This window comes from Boleophthalmus pectinirostris, unplaced genomic scaffold (genome assembly GCF_026225935.1).
Source record: "Boleophthalmus pectinirostris isolate CB_2022bp ecotype Guang Dong unplaced genomic scaffold, ASM2622593v1 HiC_scaffold_17, whole genome shotgun sequence".
NCBI lineage: Eukaryota > Metazoa > Chordata > Actinopteri > Gobiiformes > Gobiidae > Boleophthalmus > Boleophthalmus pectinirostris.
Window position 1 is genome coordinate 28,641,331 of NW_026571115.1, and position 19,950 is coordinate 28,661,280.

At 37.6% G+C, this 19,950-nt stretch overlaps 1 protein-coding gene and 1 gene segment (V, D, J or C); both read left to right on the forward strand.

Moving 5' to 3' along the window:
• Positions 1-19,950, forward strand: part of ighd (immunoglobulin heavy constant delta) — a 96,331-nt gene that overhangs the window by 39,471 nt on the left and 36,910 nt on the right. For 2 of the 28 annotated variants that reach the window (XM_055152301.1, XM_055152305.1), the window contains exon 1: positions 17,127-17,135. The exons of 19 other annotated variants lie outside the window; for them this stretch is intronic. Coding sequence is in view for 1 of the 9 variants with exons in the window: in XM_055152297.1 (XP_055008272.1) it covers positions 15,191-15,221 (31 nt within the window). In the remaining 8 variants the exon portion in view is untranslated. Of the gene's footprint in view, positions 1-10,955; positions 10,965-15,175; positions 15,222-17,120; positions 17,138-19,950 lie in introns of those variants that run through there. 7 more of the 28 variants (XM_055152300.1, XM_055152299.1, XM_055152297.1 and 4 more) reach the window with 7 other exon arrangements.
• On the forward strand, positions 6,036-6,534 carry LOC110156583 (Ig heavy chain V region MC101-like). The segment is given in 2 exon segments: positions 6,036-6,089; positions 6,167-6,534. Coding segments are annotated over 2 exon segments (357 nt in total).

The following is a 19,950-nucleotide window of genomic DNA, read 5'->3' on the forward strand; positions in this document are numbered from 1 at the left end:
CAGCTGTGAAAAGACCAGGAGAGTCCCACAGACTGACCTGTACAGTATCAGGGTTAACAGTGAGCAGCAATCACATGTGCTGGATCAGACAGGCTCCTGGGAAGGGACCGCAGTGGCTGGCTCAAATATGGAGCGGTGGGAGCACTGGTTACTCTGAGTCAGTGAAAGGCAGGTTCACCATCTCCAGAGACAACAGCAGAAACCAGCTGTATCTGCAGATGAACAACCTCCAGACTGAGGACACGGCTGTGTACTACTGTGCCCGAGAAGCACAGTGACACAAAGTATATCTACAACTGTACAAAAACATTAAAGGGTGCCATTCACAATAACAACCAGAGGAGTTGCCCTATACACAGCAAAATATCACTGAAGCTTTAAGTGCATGTGGTCTAAAATACTGAGTCACACTTTATAATAAATGCAGATTAATAAAACATAAACACAAATAAACATTTAAAACATATTGAGTAAATAGTATATTAACAATTTGTTTATTGTGAATTAAGTATTTGTTTACTAATTAATTATTTAAGTCTTAGTATATATGAGTTATTATAAATTAGTAATAAGATGTTTGTTTAATTCGTCAGTCATCCAGGTAGGATCCATAGCAAAAGAAAAAATATATTTTGTCAGCTGGACGAAAGCTTTTTGAGTTTTCATCCAAGCAGCTTCTTCATTTCTGAATGTTTCTTTTGCTACAGTAATATAGCTATTTTAAATCTAACGTTTCTTGATTTGTGCTTGTATTAGGTCATTTACTTTTGCAGAGAAATTTGATTAATACTAAAATCCTCCTGAGCCACAGTTGAGCAGCAGTTACAGTGACTCCACAGTGTGCATTAAAACTGCAAAACACGACTCCTGTGTTTAATTCTTACTTGAACTGCTTCACTCCTCACTGTGGTAGCAGCTACAGACCTGGTGCTCTTTATTGCTCTAATGAGGAAAGGCCAAGTTGATCAGACACTTTCACTTCTTATTACAAACCAAGTTCAAAAGTGTCGCAGTATGTTTCAGTTTTCACAAAAAAGTTTGTATTTGTTTTTGTCAGTTTTTTTTTTTTTTTTTTTGACACCAATGTTTGAGGTGTCTGTGTGGCCAAAAGTAGGTTTGTTTCACAGTGAAACAGACAGACAGACAGACAGGGTGTTTATGTGCAGAGGTGTGTCACTGTGTATATGGAGCAACCACAGTGAAAAACACCATGACAAAAACATGAAACATTCAAGAACATCTAAATTCCTGACATATTTATACATACGTACAAAGAGGTGTAAACTGAACTGTTCTGAATCAAAATCATATGGAGTTGAAGATGTTTTGTTTAATTCCCTCATCTGAGATTCTTTTAAGATAATTGCTTATTTTCTGCAATGTATGACCTCCGATATTCAGCCTCCAGGACTGATTATGGAATATGTAAATACATATTTAAATATTTACTTTTCATTCATGTTTTTCATAAATTTGGGTTTATGGTCATAGTTTGGATAGTGGGAGGAGCTTGAGTAAAGCTGATATATAAATGAGAACCACACTGTTGACAGCAGCACTGTGCTACAATGGCTGTTACACACTTCATTATACTGCTGTGTGCCGCGTGCCTTTTCAATATTGTTCATGCTTGGTCCATAACAGAGTCTGGTTCAGCCATCGAACGTCCTGGAGAATCCCATAGACTCACATGTACTTCCTCTGGGTTAAGCTTTAGTAGCTATGGGTGGAACTGGGTGAGACAGGCTCCAGGTAAAGGTCTGGAGTGGATTGCATATATCAGCACAGACAGTTCTCCAATCTACTACTCCAAGTCAATGGAGGGACGCTTCACCATCTCCAGAAATGAGTCCAGCAGCCAGGTGTATCTGCAGATGAGCGGTCTGAGGACAGAGGACACTGGGCTGTATTACTGTGCCAGGAAGACGCACACTGTTAGACAGAATAACAGAGCACTGGGACAAAAACTACTTCCTCTGTTCACTGTGCTCTTCTCTACTGACTAAAAACAGTCAGATGCATCACCAATTTCAGCATTAATGCCACAAAAAAAAAAGAACTTGATGCTACATGATTCAACCTTTCATTTTTATTTATACCCATAAATATAAATGGATGTATGATTTTAACATGAAAATGGTTTTCTGTTAAGAAAACTACCTTTTTTTTTTTTTTTTTTTTTTTTTAATCTCAGTTCAAATGATCAGAAACGTACTGTCTAAACTATTATTGCAAAAACCATTTGGAGATTCTCAACTGAGTCATTATTATATAGTCTACCATCACAATATTTACTGAGTGCAGCACAGAGAGACATTATTTGCAAATTGTCCACTCTTTATATGAGCTGTTCTAGTTTATTCTTTTAAAGCAGAACTAAGTAACATTTTTACCTAAATTAGTGCCTTTCAAAGACCCTCTGATGGTTAGATCATGACATTTTGAGATGTTTGAAGGGTACAGTGGCTCTCCCAGCTGTCTCTGGGCAGAAAAAACAGACATGCAACTTTGTTACCACCGACTCATTGACAGCTCTCAGGAGTCTGTTTTCACGAGAGCTAAGTCACTTCAACACATACACAGGTAACCGAGCTGCAACACACCCCTTTTTGTTTCAGCCATGGCACAACCAGCTAAGAGACAGAGGAAGTCTTTGTCCGAGGACGCAAGGAAAACAAAATGTGAATCAAACAGAGTCGAGCTCACAGGAGTCAATGTGAGGAAGGAGTTTGAGGAATAACACAGCTCAAGGAAAGAGAAGGAGTGACACAGATCTGGAGATATTGTTGCTGAAGACGTAAGTTTCCTTTGCTTTGCTCGTATCATTGTTGTAGTTCTGTAACTTGAGTAATTGTTAGCTTTAGCACGCAGTAATCTTGTTCATAGATGCTGTTATTAGCATGCTCCGTTTTTCATTGTAACTATGAAACTGAACCATTAGATTGACACATGTTGTATAAATCCTATGATCTGAGTGGCTCATGTCTCATCTGCATGTAGGATGTGTACAGCTTGTTTTGACAGTGAATAAAAACAAGAGCAATTTGGAAGTTTAACCCTGACCTGATATCTGATTATGGTTATGTTTACAATGAAACAAATCACCGTATCATTGTATCAGAAACAATCTGCCTCCAGACAGGTCGTTTATGTGTCCGCAAGCCTTCCCTACCCACACAGCTTTGTTTAGGTTTTACAGAAACTGAACTTAAAACTGCATCGCTAATTACATAAACTAAGCACTCATAAAACAACTCGCTATTGTGTGCTGATGCGGTTCAGATTCTGTCGGACTAAAGGACACAAATCCGTGCATCATTCGTTCATTTGTTTTTCAATATAAAACCAAAAATAAGAAAACGAAAAAAACTAAAGTTTTCTTCATTATTTGTCTCCAAAACCAAAATGAAAAAACAGATAATGATTAGTTTTTTCAGTTTTCAATTTTGTGTTTAAATGAAGAATGGAAAAAAAATGGATAATGGCCATTTCCCGTTTACAGGACTCCCATGACTGCGATGTCAGATTTTGCACCACATATGGACTGAACCAGGACTGATCCAGGACTGGGACCAGAGCAGAACTGAGACCGAGACTGAGACTGGGACCAGAGCGAACTCCGAGCTTTGACTCCGAGCCTCAGCTTCGAGCTCCGGCCCTGCCGGGGGCTCTAAGCCTCCGGTCTGGTCCCGGTCTGGTCCCGGTCCTGGATCAGTCCTGGTTCAGTCCTGGTTCAGTCCGTATGTGATGCAAAAGTCTGACATCATAGTCACGGAAGTCACGTAAATGGGAAACGGCCGTTATCTGTTTTTTCCAATTCCAAAATCGAAAACTGAAAAAACTGATCGTTATCTGTTTTTTTCATTTTGGTTTTGGAGACAAATAATGAAGAAAACTGTTGTTTTTTCGTTTTCTTATTGTTGGTTTAATAATGAAAAAGAAATGAATGAATGATACACGAACTGACACGACTCAGTGGATTATGTTTTTTTTCTGTGACAGAGGGGTGTTCTGAGTCTGTTCTGTGCTTCTGTCGCAGCGAACAACCTTAGCCCAAATGTAAAATCAGCTCATTTGGAATTTCAAATTATATAATTTATTTAAAGAGTAAAATAACATTACCCACCTGAGATATTTTGTTGCTGCATTAAACACATTATAATCTCAAACAGGCTGATGTGGTTCTATAGTGGTTATGGTTTATAATTCGTAAAGTTGAGTTTATTCATGCAGATTAGTAGTGCAGATAGTAATAATAATGATGATAATGTTAATATAAAAACATTACATGATTAAGAAAATGTAATCAAATGCCCATGCCTTGTTCATACACAAAGTAATTCAAAGTGATTTACATATACTGCTGTGTGCTGTGTGCTTTTTCAATATTGTTCATGCTTGGTCCATAACTGAGTCTGGATCAGCCATCAAATGTCCTGGAGAATCCCATAGACTCACATGTAGTACCTCTGGGTTAGACTTTTTTTGAAGACAGCAGCTGTCCATGGAACTGGATCAGACAGGCTCAAGGTAAAGGTCTGGAGTGGATTTCATACATGTGCACATCCAATTCTCCAATCTACTACTCCAAGTCAGTGGAGGGACGCTTCACCATCTCCAGAGACGACTCCAGCAGCCAGGTGTATCTGCAGATGAGCGGTCTGAGGACAGAGGACACTGTGCTGTATTACTGTGCCAAAATAGTCGACCTCTTCATGACTTATGACAGCAGTTGTTAAAAAAAAGTAGCATTTTTTTATCCCAGAATATAAATACATGTAAAATTATGATTCTTTTTCTACTTACCAGCTATTACAATTTTAACAGATTACATTTTTCCTTTTTATTTTTGCAGGAACCATAAGCAGCTTAAACAAACTTAGAGGTTCCAAATGTATTTCTTTCCTTTCATTACAGTAGTGTCTGACTCCAGCACAAAGAACCCACTGTATTAGTGGTTCATTTTTATTTGAATGTTCTGTTTATACAAACATCCACCCTGCCACCATCTATTTTTATAACCAAAACGTGTGGCGATATATAATCTTTGGGGAGGAACCAATGCAAACCTGAAATCCTTTCCTCTATTTAACTCTGTGTCAACAGTAATCAAGAGCCGTGGACACTTGAACAAAATGGACTACAGGACAGCACTTGTGTTTGTCACATACTGGACAGGTGAACTGTTGCTCTGGACTAATACTGGTAAATGACAGCAGGATGAATTTGAATACAGTTTTGGCTTGTTTCCACAGGTGTCTTTGCTCAGACTCTGACTGAATCTGGTCCAGCTGTGAAAAGACCAGGAGAGTCCCACAGACTGACCTGTACAACATCTGGGTTCACATTTAGCAACTATAACATGAACTGGATCAGACAGGCTCCTGGGAAGGGGCTGCAGTGGCTGGCTTTCATTGGCAGCAGAGGGGTCAATATTTATTATTCTGAGTCAGTGAAAGGCAGGTTCACCATCTCCAGAGACAACAGCAGAAACCAGCTGTATCTGCAGATGAACAACCTCCAGACTGAGGACACGGCTGTGTACTACTGTGCCCGAGAAGCACAGTGAGAGAGTCACATGGAGGAGCTGAACAAAAACTCCACTAAAGTAAATAATGATCTCTTAGTGATCTGAAAATCCAATAAATAATACAAATATAAAAGCAGTGTTATATGTTTACGTCACATCCTGGTGCAGCTTTTTTACTGCCAAAACAGTGTTGTTTATTAAAAAGAACAAATGCAAAATCCCATGTTACTATGAAAGAACTCTTTATACAGTAACCATTAAATAAATCATTGTTATTTTATCCTCACCAAAGTTATAACAAAATAAGAGTAGAGCATATTAATGGCTGTGGATTTTCAGAGCAATGGTCTCTCATTGCCAGAGAATAAAAATGACTCATACATGCATGAATCACTTGTGAATTAGAAGGGATTTATAACATGGCATAATTAACAAAAAAACACTGGTGTATTCATGCATATGCAAATCCCAGAGTGATATAAGGTGAGTGGAGAGAGGGACAGACACACTTGAGTCATGTTGTCTGTGGCTGTGCTCCTGCTGCTGGCAGCTGCTTCCTGTGAGAACACTTCCTGACCTTCACAGCAGCGCCCCCTGTAGGAGAATGAGTGTGATGATGATGTTGTCTTTCCACAGGTACAGTGGACTGTGTGGAGCTCCTCCAGCCAGGCTCAGTGCTGCTGCAGCCTGCTCAGACTCTGACCATCAGCTGTCAGGTCTCTGGTTACTCTCTCACTGACAGCAGCTATGCTGCAGGCTGGATCAGACAGAGAGAGGGCAAACTGGAGTGGATTTTCCATCAGTGGGGAGGAGGTGGTCTAAGACAGAACGATGCTCTGAAGAACAAGTTCAGTCTGAGTAGAGACACGTCTGCAGGAACAGTGACTATTCAAGGACAGAGGCTACAGCCTGAAGACTCAGCTGTTTATTACTGTGTGCGTCCACAGTGACTCAGAGCAACAGCAGAGCTGTACAAAAACACAGAGTCAGCCCCTAACAGAGAGTAAAGCACAACAGGCTATTCAACTATATGCATCATACACATATACAGAACAGTGTTATGACCTCAGACTACATTTGCAGATAATATCAGTATTGTAGTGTTAGAAACTAATGGTAAAAGAATACTACATCTTGGAATGACCTTTCAATAAATTCCTCTGTAATTACTAACTAGTAATGAGTAATTATTACTAATATTAACATGTTAACAAGTTTAAATATGGAAACAACTAGTGCAATAAGTTTCAATAATACAAGGACTTGTTGAATCTTAATAGTTTAATAAAAGTGAAATTCTGTCCATAGTTGTAACAAAATGAACAGTTGATAAAGAGTAGTCGAAATCTAAAATGCACTCAAATTGTTCTTTATGCTGTAAGTGCTAATAGTGCCAAAATCATACAAGCTGATGACATTAACTGAAGTATAATTCCAACTCAAGTAAAAACAAAAAACAAAACAAAAAAAACTTCTTTTGGTAAATTACGACTTTTAGTAGTTGATTATAGGCAAATATTTTCTAAACATTGTTGACAAAATACAATATGTTAATGGGGCCTGTGTTTGTGCTTTTTAATGAAAAAGTCTGGCTCACCATAGATCTTATTATTTTCTTAGTATTAAATTAATTAAACTTGTGATATGATAAAAACAAATGATGATTGATTAGTGCAATACACAACTGAATATTATGACAATTTCTCTGACCTTGACTACTTTATTGTTACTCATAGAGGATTTGTATGTGTGAGTGAGAGGAGGAGTGTATGCAGAGCAGATGTAAATGTGTGTACAGTACATAGTGTGCTGCTGCTCCTCCTCGCTCACATGTGCAGTCTCAGGATGGACACACTCACTCTGCTGTGGGCTGCTCTCTGTCTGATCTGTGAGTTTTTCTCTTTCACACTCAACATCAGCTCCACTTACACACAATGCTCCTGTTATTGAAGTATCTCCTCAACACATTTCTGTCCTCTACAGGTGTGAAGTGTGAGACACTGACACAACCAGCCTCTGTGACTGTGCAGCCAGGACACACTCTCACCATCCCCTGTACTGTCTCATACTCTGTTAGCAGCCACTGGACAGCATGGATCAGACAGCCTGCTGGGAAAGGCCTGGAGTGGATTGGAAGCAAATACACAGGAGACACTCTCCATAAAGATTCATTGAAGAGCAAGTTCAGTTTAAATGTAGATTCCTCCAGTAACACAGTGACTCTGAATGGACAGAACATGCAGCCTGGAGACACTGCAGTGTACTACTGTGCTCGGCACCCACAGTGACACAGAATATACTTAGAGCTGTACAAAAACATCGAAGAGTGTCATTCACAGTGATAACCAAGGAGGGTGCTCTTTACACAGCAAGATTTCACTTCTGTGTGCTGCATGTGGCTCTAGAATTTTGCTTTTGTTTGGTCCATAAGACTTAACCATACTGCCTAATTACACACACATGATTTTGTGTGTGATGTAAAGAGAAACATATCAGTGAACAATGACTCATAGATTTAGATCAAATTTTAAAACCAATTTTTAATTTGTTTATATGCTGCACAATTGTTTAACGTTTGGAGCAAGAAGAAGAAAAAAAAAAACAGCACTGTCTCATTCATGGTGAGCTACAGTCACAAGACAAACATGAAACCACAAACAACATCACATTTTAAACAAGTTAATGAAGGAAAAAATATTGTATAAACAATGTCAACAAGGACAGAAAAGCAGTCTGTGTGTGTGGGGGGGGGGTATATACCTCACTGTCTAAAGCACACAGCAATATATTATTAGTTCCTTTTGGAATGAGGGGCAATTATTTTTTGTCAGGTTTGCAAGTGTAACTGAGTGGGCCATGGTGGGGATGGGAATATAAATTATGCCAATAAAATCCCCACAACACCCTGAATGGAATTAAAATCATTTCTGAGGGAGGCATCCAGGAATCTTCTGGAATAGATGCCCATGTCACCTCAAGTGGCTCCTCTCAACGTGGCGGAGCAGCGGCTCTACTCCGAGCTCCTCCCATATGACTAACCTTCACACGCTATCTCAAAGGGAACTCCGAGCCACTCTACGGAGAAAACTAATTTTGACCGCTTGTGTCTGCAATCTTGTTCTTTCAGTCACCACGAACATAGGTGGGGGGGAGGAACATAGATTGACCGGTAAATCGGGAGTATTGTTTTTTGACACAGCTCCTTCTTCATCACAATGGTCTGATACAGCAGACATAGATGCAGTCACAGCACTGATCCGGACTGGAGAAATAATGTAACTTCTAAATTTAGCACAATGAGACACAAGCTGTGGGTTCATTTGCACCTAGAGGAGCGGACCACAAGTTGGTCTCACAGAGAAGAGTCCAGCGCAACGTAGCAACCAGTGAAATGCCATATAGAAGGAGGCCAGTAGCCGACAAGAACCTAACAGTTACATTTTACACGTTAAAATAAGCACAATTTAGAACATTAAAACTACATGGGGAAAAGGGGGAAAAACATACTAATACTATATAAAAACACCACCTGAAGAAAATGAAGAAAAACACATCATATATAAAAACAAGAGATTTGCAAGAGTAAACAGAACCTCTACACTGAGCTTATTAAAGTTTCATGCGGTGATCAGAAGCAATGCTGACAAGTGCTCAATGAGGTCCTCAGCCGGGGTCATAAAACAGATACCCTCCCTGACACTGTAAATCTAAATTCTAACTATTCCAGTGATGAAATTCTTGTGAACTGTTTTAATGATTATTTTCGATCTATAGGAGAAACTTTATCTAAAACAATACGCCCAGCAGGGGGAGCCACCTACCAACAGTTTTTTAAAGGGTCATTAAAGGCATGTAACTCTTTCTTCCTTTCATCAACTGACAAATCAGAAGTAATTAAAATCACAATGGCAATGAAAAGTTCTCAAATAGCAGGTGTGGATGGCATATGCAGTAAAATATATAAATTTATAATTAATGACTTGTAGATCCACTAGTTTATTGCATGAACCTTTCACTGTGGAGTGGAACCAAAAATGAGAAACATTGCTAAAATTACTACAATATTTAAATCCAGAGACAAAAATTATGTGCAAAATTATCGACCCATTTCTATTTTACCCACACTTTCTAAAGAACTGGAAAAAGACTTAATGACTATTTAAACAAACTCAGCATACTCAAGCGAACACAACATGGTTTCAGGAAAACAAATGTATGTTCACTTAGTTGATCCTCATGGGGAAGCTTTGGCTCTTAATCAGTGAGAGGAGGAGTGTATGCAGAGCAGATGTAAATGTGTGTACAGTACATAGTGTGCTGCTGCTCCTCCTCGCTCACATGTGCAGTCTCAGGATGGACACACTCACTCTGCTGTGGGCTGCTCTCTGTCTGATCTGTGAGTTTTCCTCTTTCACACTCAACATCAGCTCCACTTCCACACAATGCTCCTGTTATTGAAGCATCTCCTCAACACATTTCTGTCCTCCACAGGTGTGAAGTGTGAGACACTGACACAGCCAACCTCTGTGACTGTGCAGCCAGGACACACTCTCACCATCCCCTGTACTGTCTCATATGATGTTGACACCTATGCTACTGCATGGATCAGACAACCTGCTGGGAAAGGCCTGGAGTGGATTGGATATCACTGTCTTTTTTGTGATGATGAACTCGTAATCAAAGATTCACTGAAGAACAAGTTCAGTATAAATGTAGATTCCTCCAGTAAAACGGTGACTCTGAATGGACAGAACATGCAGCCTGGAGACACTGCAGTGTACTACTGTGCTCGAGAGCCACAGTCACACAAAGTATATGTAGAGCTGTACAAAAACAGTAAAGAGTGCAATTCACAGTAAGTACCAGAGAGGGCGTCCTATACACAGTTTATCAGTTTATCCCACATGTGCTGCTTGGTCCATAATGAGTTGGGATCAGGAAGAATTGTTCATCTGACAATGACAAAGACAATGAACATGATTTGATCTTAAGTCAGACATTTTTTTCTTAACGCATTATATAAATTCAGGCTTTTTCTTTCTCAGGATGAAGACCAAATGACTTCTTCTGTGTGATCATCACAGCAAACCAGTCACACAGCAACATGAGAGACTTTTTCTATGTGTGGACACCAGGTAAAAGACTGAATACAGAAAACTGTGTTTGATGTAGAAAAATAATAGTGATAATGATCATAAATGTGTATGGGGAAAAATTATTTGTAGCATTTCAATTAAATTCTAAAATAAGTTTAAAAAGTTGATGCAAGTTAACATATATACACATTTAAGAATTAGTAAAGTGGTTTCACAGTGAAATTAGACAAATAATGAAATCGTCCTGAGCTCGAGCTGAGCAGCAGTTACAGTGACAGACAGACAGACAGTTCAGTGTTTTTGTGCAGAGGTGAATCATTGTGCATATAGCAGCAGCTACAGTGAAAAACACCATGACAAAAAATGAGTGCAGGAGCATCTACAATCCTTCCATATTTATGTGTTATAACTGTATACATTATTGTTATAAACAAAAAGCTCTGAGTCAAAATGATATGGAGTTTAACATTTTATTTCAGTTTCACCTGATTCTTTTGTGTTCATTTTCTTTCAGCAGTATTACTGTGCCAGGACCAGTCACAATGAGACAGAATAACAGAGCTGGGATGTTTCAACAGCTTTGAGGATTATTGTCACGAAGGAGAAGCTACTGGATTAAAAGAGAGTGTACAACTGTGCTCGAGACCCATCGTCACACAAAGAGAATCTAGAGGTGAACAAAAACACCAAAGAGTGACAGAAAAAGAGTGAAAGAGAGTGAAAGAGTTTGAATAAGCAACCACCAGAGGGCGCTCCAAAGACACAGAATCATCTCACTTGACCCCAGTGTCCAGTGCTGCACAAGGTTCTTAAATGCAGCTGTTCCTTGGTCCAGTTATGAGTCACTTAAATAAATAAAGGGGCAGAGGTGGGACCAAGTCTTTGTTTTGCAAGTCTCAAGTAAGTCTTAAGTCTTTGACCTCAAGTCCAACTCAAGTCTCAAGTCCAAGTCGAGTCTCGAGTCCCTGGCCCATAAGTCCAAGTCAAGTCCAAGTCGTCTGCTTTGAACTTCAAGTCATTTCAAGTCTTTAAACCAAAGTACCAGATTTTTGCAATTTTAGAATTAGAAAGAATTCAGATTTAAAAGTGTAAAATAACATTTACTTTGTCGTGTCGTCTGCACTGAAATGGGAGAATCATGTTCTATGTAGTTCCTTGTTTTACTGTATATTACTGTATTGTACTGTATGTTACTGTAGTACATTTGAGGACACCATGTCACAGTACTTCACAGTACTTCAGTTACATCTAAAGTACCACACAGAGAAGTAGGAGGGACATGTTCCAGTTTGATCCTGTAAAATTAATCACCATATTTATCAACTGTAAAGACAAAAGTATTTTCTAAAAACATATTTTTAGGAGAAGCATCAAGTCTTCTCAAGTCACTGACCTTCAAGTTCGAGTCGAGTCCCAAGTCTTAATCCATTTTATCAAGTCCTAAAAATAGTGACTCAAGTCTGATTCGAGTCCAAGTCACGACTTGCAAGTCTTCGTTCAGAGGGATAAGCTACAAATAGTTTAATTTACTTCATGCACAAAGACAGTGTCACTATTAAAGTGTGTAAGACCCAGGTGCAGGGTGGAGTTTATGTGCTGAAGTCAAACACTGTGTATTATAACTACCACAGTGAAACACGCCATAACAAAAACAAAGTACCCCGAGTACTATTATAGTGAACTTTAAATCATAATAATACATTGCAAATACAAATATCGAGACAATAAAGTACATATTTTTTCAATCAATTCAAGATTCAGATTGAATTCAAATAAATTAGTTTTTTAGTTTTTGCAATGTAGGATGAATCCTGATTTACTCATTTGAGTGAACAATCACATTAATCAATTTAAATAATCGTTAATAATCCAGAAAAAGTAGAATGATAAAGAGGAACAAATGCTAGAACAATGAACATATTAAGAACTACATAAAGAATTGGAGAGATGAGCCTTTATGTGGTTATGGGTCCTATTGTGTGTATCTTCACACTTTGGATTTGATATCATTTCTGCTTTTCTGTCCTTTTTGATATGAATAGTACATAAGAAATAAATTATTCTCTATCATTTATCATGAATGGTTTAATTTAGTTCATGCACAAAGACAGTGTCACTATTAAACTGTGGAAGACCCAGGTGTTTATGTGCTGAAGTCAAACACTGTGCACTTATAGCGGCCACAGTGAAACACGCCATAACAAAAACAAGTGTCCCCGAGTACTAGTACAGTGAACTTTAAATAATAATAATACAGTGCAAATATAATTATAGCAACAATAAACTATAAAGTCTCAAATTTAAGTCAAATAAATGTATTCAAAATTATGAGATAATTGAAATTAAGTCACCGACCATCTAAGCGAGGTTAACATTTCTTCCCCGTTTCATTATTATTATTCTCCTTTTTTATTTTAATTTCTTTCCAACATTGACATGAATGGAAAAAAAAATCAAGGTAACACTTTATAATAACTACACCTTACTTAGCCTTAATAAAGCATGAGCAAAGACTTAATTAATAATGAACAAAGATTTAATATATAATGATTCACGCTTAGTAAATACTTAATAAAGCATAATTTGTCTTCACTTTAGAAAAGCTCTGAAAAAGACTTAACTAACAGATAAGAGCTGCCTGAATGATCATTGCATTGCATTATTAGTCAATCATTCTCTCATAGCTTACTAATGATTAATACATGCTCAAATGCTTAGTACATGAGTAATTAAGTATGAAATAATTTTGAGTAACTATTTACAGCACAGGCAAATTAAGTGCAAGGGCTAATTAAGGTAGTAATTAAGTAGTTACTAAGCATGAATCATGATTAATTAAGTCGTTGTTCATTATTAATTAAGTCTTTGTTCATGCTTTATTAAGGCTAAATAAGGTGTAGTTATTATAACGTGTTACCAAAATCAAGCCTTTGGATCACATGGAGCTTAAATATTCACCACTATAAATACACACACAGAGTTTTTGTACAAGGCTGTGTGGCAGTGTGGGGTGGGGGCCACAGTGAAACGTGCCCATACAAAAACCTTTGTCTAATCATTGAATGTTGTTTACACTCAAGACATGACACACTGCTGCTGGATGCAAATCTGCAGCCAAAATTATCATAATTTATCTGAAATGTTGAAAAAAAAAACATTATAAGGACAAAATTTCCAACAAATCTAACAAACAAACAGGGAAAAAAGTATATACTGAAAAATAAACTTGTGATTATGTAATTCCTGGTTTCACATCGACAGGAAGTCAGTCAGAGCTTTTTGCACGACTCTGTGTCACTGTGACACTACGGGGGCACAGTGAAATGTGCCAGTACAAAAACCCTGTGCCAATAACAGCACTGACGACCTCAATTTACTAATCTATACTATTAACTTAATGACTTGTAGATCCACTAGTTTAATGAGTGGGACCAAAAATGACAAAAATTGCTAAAATTATTACAATATTTAAATCCGGAGACAAAAATGATGTGCAAAATTATCGATTCATATCTATATTACTCACACTTTCAAAGTACTGGAAAAAGTCGTGCACAAAAACTTAATGACTCTTTAAACAAACTCAACATACTCAGCCCATCACAACATGGTTTCAGGAAGAAGAACACCACTTCTTACAATTTCCACAGGCCAAGCCCGTAACACAACAAATGTATGTTCACTTTATTGATCCTCATGGGGAAACTTTGGCTCTTAATCAGTGAGAGGAGGAGTGTATGCAGAGCAGATGTAAATGTGTGTACAGTACATAGTGTGCTGCTGCTCCTCCTCGCTCACATGTGCAGTCTCAGGATGGACACACTCACTCTGCTGTGGGCTGCTCTCTGTCTCATCTGTGAGTTTTCCTCTTTCACACTCAACATCAGCTCCACTTACACACAATGCTCCTGTTATTGAAGCATCTCCTCAACACATTTCTGTCCTCCACAGGTGTGAAGTGTGAGACACTGACACAGCCAACCTCTGTGACTGTGCAGCCAGGACACACTCTCACCATCCCCTGTACTGTCTCATATGATGTTGACATCTATGCTACTGCATGGATCAGACAACCTGCTGGGAAAGGCCTGGAGTGGATTGGAGATCACTGTCCTTCTTGTGATGATGAACTCGTAATCAAAGATTCACTGAAGAACAAGTTCAGTTTAAATGTAGATTCCTCCAGTAAAACAGTGACTCTGAATGGACAGAACATGCAGCCTGGAGACACTGCAGTGTACTACTGTGCTCGAGAGCCACAGTCACACAAAGTATATGTAGAGCTGTACAAAAACAGTAAAAAGTGCAATTCACAGTAAGTACCAGAGAGGGCGTCCTATGCACAGTTTATCAGTTTATCCCATATGTGCTGCTTGGTCCATAATGAGTTGGGATCAGGAAGAATTGTTCATCTGACAATGACAAAGACAATGAACATGATATAATCATAAGTAAGACATTTTATACTTCATGTTTCACAGCAGTTCAGGCTTTTTCTTTCTCAGGATGAAGACCAAATGACTTCTTCTGTGTGATCATCACAGCAAACCAGTCACACAGCAACATGAGAGACTTTTTCTATGTGTGGACACCAGGTAAAAGACTGAATTCAGAAAACTGTGTTTGATGTAGAAAAAAACTAAAATAAATATTGATAATGATCATAAATGTGGGGGAAAAATTATTTCAAATGTTTTCTAGCATTTAAGTTAAATTCTAAAATAAGTTTAAAAAGTTGGTGCAAGTTAACATATATACAAATTTAAGAATTAGTAAAGTGGTTTCACAGTGAAATTAGGCTAATAATGAAATCGTCCTGAGCTCGAGCTGAGCAGCAGTTAGAGTGACAGACAGACAGACAGTTCAGTGTTTCTGTGCAGAGGTGAATCATTGTGCATATAGCGGCAGCCACAGTGAAAAACACCATGACAAAAACATGAGTGCAGGAGCATCTACAATCCTTCCATATTTATGTGTTATAACTGTATACATTATTGTTACAAACAAAAAGCTCTGAGTCAAAATCATATGGAGTTGAACATTTTATTTCATTTTCACCCAAGATTCTTTTGTGTTCATTTTCTTTCAGCAGTATTACTGTGCCAGGACGAGTCACAATGAGACAGAATAACAGAGCTGGGATGTTTCAACAGCTTTGAGGATTATTGTCACGAAGGAGAAGATACTGGATTAAAAGAGAGTGTACAACTGTGCTCGAGACCCATCGTCACACAAAGAGAATCTAGAGGTGAACAAAAACACCAAAGAGTGACAGAAAAAGAGTGAAAGAGAGTGAAAGAGTTTGAATAAGCAACCACCAGAGGGCGCTCCAAAGACACAGAATCATCTCACTTGACCCCAGTGTCCAGTGCTGCACAAGGTTCTTAAATGCAGCTGTTCCTTGGTCCAGTTATGAGTCACTTAAATAAATAAAGGGGCAGAGGTGGGACCAAGTCTTTGTTTTGCAAGTCTTAAGAAAGTCTTAAATCTTTGACCTCAAGTCCAACTCAAGTCTCAAGTCCAAGTCGAGTCTCGAGTCCCTGGCCCATAAGTCCAAGTCAAGTCCAAGTCGTCTGCTTTGAACTTCAATTTATTTCAAGTCTTTAAACCAAAGTACCAGATTTTTGCAATTTATATGAATTTTAAACTAAATTGTACTTAAAAAGTCCTGGTATATTTATATATGAGTATTTATATAAGAGTTGTAGAAATGTTTATTTTTCCTTTTTAAATGTCTTGACAAGATCTGAGTGTGAATCATTACGATAAGAACAGAAACAATTCAGATTTAAAAATGTAAAATAACATTTATTTTGTCGTGTCGTCTGCACTGAAATGGGAGAATCATGTTCTATGTAGTTCCTTGTTTTACTGTATATTACTGTATTGTAATGTATGTTACTGTAGTACATTTGAGGACACCATGTCACAGTACTTCACAGTACTTCAGTTACATCTAAAGTACCATGAAGTGGAAAGGACATGTTCCAGTTTGATCCTGTAAAATTAAGCACCACATTTATCAACTGTAAAGAGAAAAGTATTTTCTAAGAACATATTTTTAGGAGAAGCATCAGGTCTTCTCAAGTCACTGACCTTCAAGTCCGAGTCAAGTCCCAAGTCTTAATCCATTTTATCAAGTCCTAAAAATAGTGACTCAAGTCTGATTCGAGTCCAAGTCACAACTTGCAAGTCCCACCTGTGTAAAGGCGTCTTCACAATGTCCACACATACAGGTGTAACCCACTGGTGGACACAGAATTAAATGTTTTTGGTAATAACATCCCCACAATGTCCCAGAATTGAAAATAACACCACAACATTAACAACTACAGTGATCTAATATTAATCAAAAGTGTCTTGTTTTAATGAAATGTTGTTGATGCGTCCTCATTTTGCTTTGTGCTGTTTTCTGTCAGGAATAATGACGAGAGAGCAGTTACAGTGAGAGATGGAAGGAGGGAGTTCATGTGCACAGATGTATCACAGTGAGTATATAGCAGCTACGGCTACCACAGTAAAAAACACCATGACAAAAACATTCACAAAAAAAAAAAAAAAAAATGTACTTTCTGAAATTTCATTTGTAGATCTTTGTTGGTTTATTGTTTAAATTGTTATGTTTATGTAATACACTGAAAAAAGTAATATCTCTGTTCATTTTAAACAGTCAAATTAAGATTATTTAACTTGATTTTAGCAGATTTGACTTGACAAATAACTTTATCTACCAATGAATCAAGTTATTTTCTCTGGACTCAAGCAGCAAGTTCAGTATTTGAAATGCAAATATGTGTTGTTTTTCTTATCATGAGTGTAACAAGATGTAGAAGTAGAAAAAGTCTTGCTCTGTAGATTATTTTACTTCTCACATGACATTCAGTGAGTTCAAAATATGTTCTATGTTCATGTCATTTTAGTTTTTGCAGTGGAGTGGTGATTGACGAATCTTGATTTACTGATTTGAGCACAGAGCTGTATAAAAATAATAAATGATTAAAAAATAAACTGAATCACATTCTTACATTCGAACTATCTTTAATAATCCAGCAAAAGTAGGATGAAAAAGAGGATTAGAGGAACAAATACTAGATGAATGAACAGAATAAGAACTATATAAAGAATTGGAGAGATGAGCCTTTATGTGGTTATGGGTCCTATTGTGTGTATCTTCACACTTTGGATTTGATATAATTTCTGCTTTTCTGTCCTTTTTAATATGAATAGTACGTAAGAAATAAATTATTTTCTATCATTTATCATGAATGGTTTAATTTAGTTCATGCACAAAGACAGTGTCACTATTAAACTGTGGAAGACCCAGGTGTTTATGTGCTGAAGTCAAACACTGTGCACTTATAGCGGCCACAGTGAAACACGCCATAACAAAAACAAGTGTCCCCGAGTACTAGTACAGTGAACTTTAAATAATAATAATACAGTGCAAATATAATTATAGCAACAATAAACTATAAAGTCTCAAATTTAAGTCAAATAAATGTATTCAAAATTATGAGATCATTGAAATTAAGTCACCGACCATCTAAGCGAGGTTAACATTTCTTCCCCGTTTCATTATTATTATTCTCCTTTTTTATTTTAATTTCTTTTCAACATTGACATGAATGGAAAAAAAAAATCAAGCCTTTGTATCACATGGAGCTTAAATATTCACCACTATAAATACACACACAGAGTTTTTGTACAAGGCTGTGTGGCAGTGTGGGGTGGGGGCCACAGTGAAACGTGCCCATACAAAAACCTTTGTCTAATCATTGAATGTTGTTTACACTCAAGACATGACACACTGCTGCTGGATGCAAATCTGCAGCCAAAATTATCATAATTTATCTGAAATGTTGAAAAAAAAAAACATTATAAGGACAAAATTTAAAACAAATCTAACAAACAAACAGGGAAAAAAGTATATACTGAAAAATAAACTTGTGATTATGTAATTCCTGGTTTCACATCGACAGGAAGTCAGTCAGAGCTTTTTGCACGGCTCTGTGTCACTGTGACAATACGGGGGCACAGTGAAATGTGCCAATACAAAAACCCTGTACCAATAACAGCACTGACGACCTCAATTTACTAATCTATACTATTAACTGTATAGAATTTATCAACTTCAGTTCAAAGTGATCCTGTGATGCCCAACAGACAGGAAACCAGTGAGGGTTTTTGTCTGGCAGTGTATCACTGTGTACCCGGGTGGCCACACTGAAATGTGCCAATACAAAAACCTCGTGCCAGACAGTACACCACTGCTTCCACTACGAAAAACAGTCAAGCTAAGTAATGTATAAACTGTGTCACTAAATGACCTCAAAGACAACAAATGTGTGGAAACAAATATGCACAGTGGCCTTGTTTCTCATGCACATCAAAATAATTTTTTCGATGATTTAAAAGATCTGTAAATCACAAAATCTAATGTGCTGTAATATTAATAATCGTATAACTACAAAAATTTGATCTGAACTATATTTTGTGTGTGCATGTAATCACAGCCACGGATTAGTTATTTTCCCCAATATATGTAAAAAATATATATTTGAATGGTACATATATGTTTTAATTAGAAAATAAGGTTGAGTTGATTAAAAAAATAAATAAAGGTACATTACTTTTTCTATTTGAACTGGTGAATCTCAGAAGCAGCAAAAGAACACGTTGGGAAGTCCAGGCGGTGGATATCGCATGGTAAATGTTCACATTTTTATACAGCGCTTTTCCACATTGAATACACTCAAGAGTGCGTTACAACAAGATTCACACACACACATTAAGTTAATTGTCTTGCCCGAGGACACAATGACAGAATTCATCTGTGGGAGCTGGAATCACACCTCACATCAAACCTGCGGGTCCGTTGATTTGACCCGTTTATGTCGAGAGCAGGATTCAAACCGCCAACCTCCGGATCAGTGTACCAGCTGAGCTACTCTCGGCTTATGCATCATGCTTGACCAGTTCAGGAAACAAAGCATCTTATAACAGGCAAGATTTTTTTTTTTTTATCTGACCAAACTGATGTTACAAAATTCAATACATTTTCTCTAGACTAGATGTAGTATTTGTACCCTGTGTATCTACTGAGACTTGAACCTGCAATATACGCATTCAGGGGCAGGCCACCATACCACAAAATACAATCTACTGGCATAGTTCACCGTTTCCTCAATATTACAAAGTGCCTATTTAAACTAGAATCATATGCATTCACACTGGACTATTTTCCATATGGTAATATAATTCAATCTCTTATTTGTGTAAACCACCCAGGAAGTCAGCGTCAGTGGTTTTTGTAAGGCTGATCAT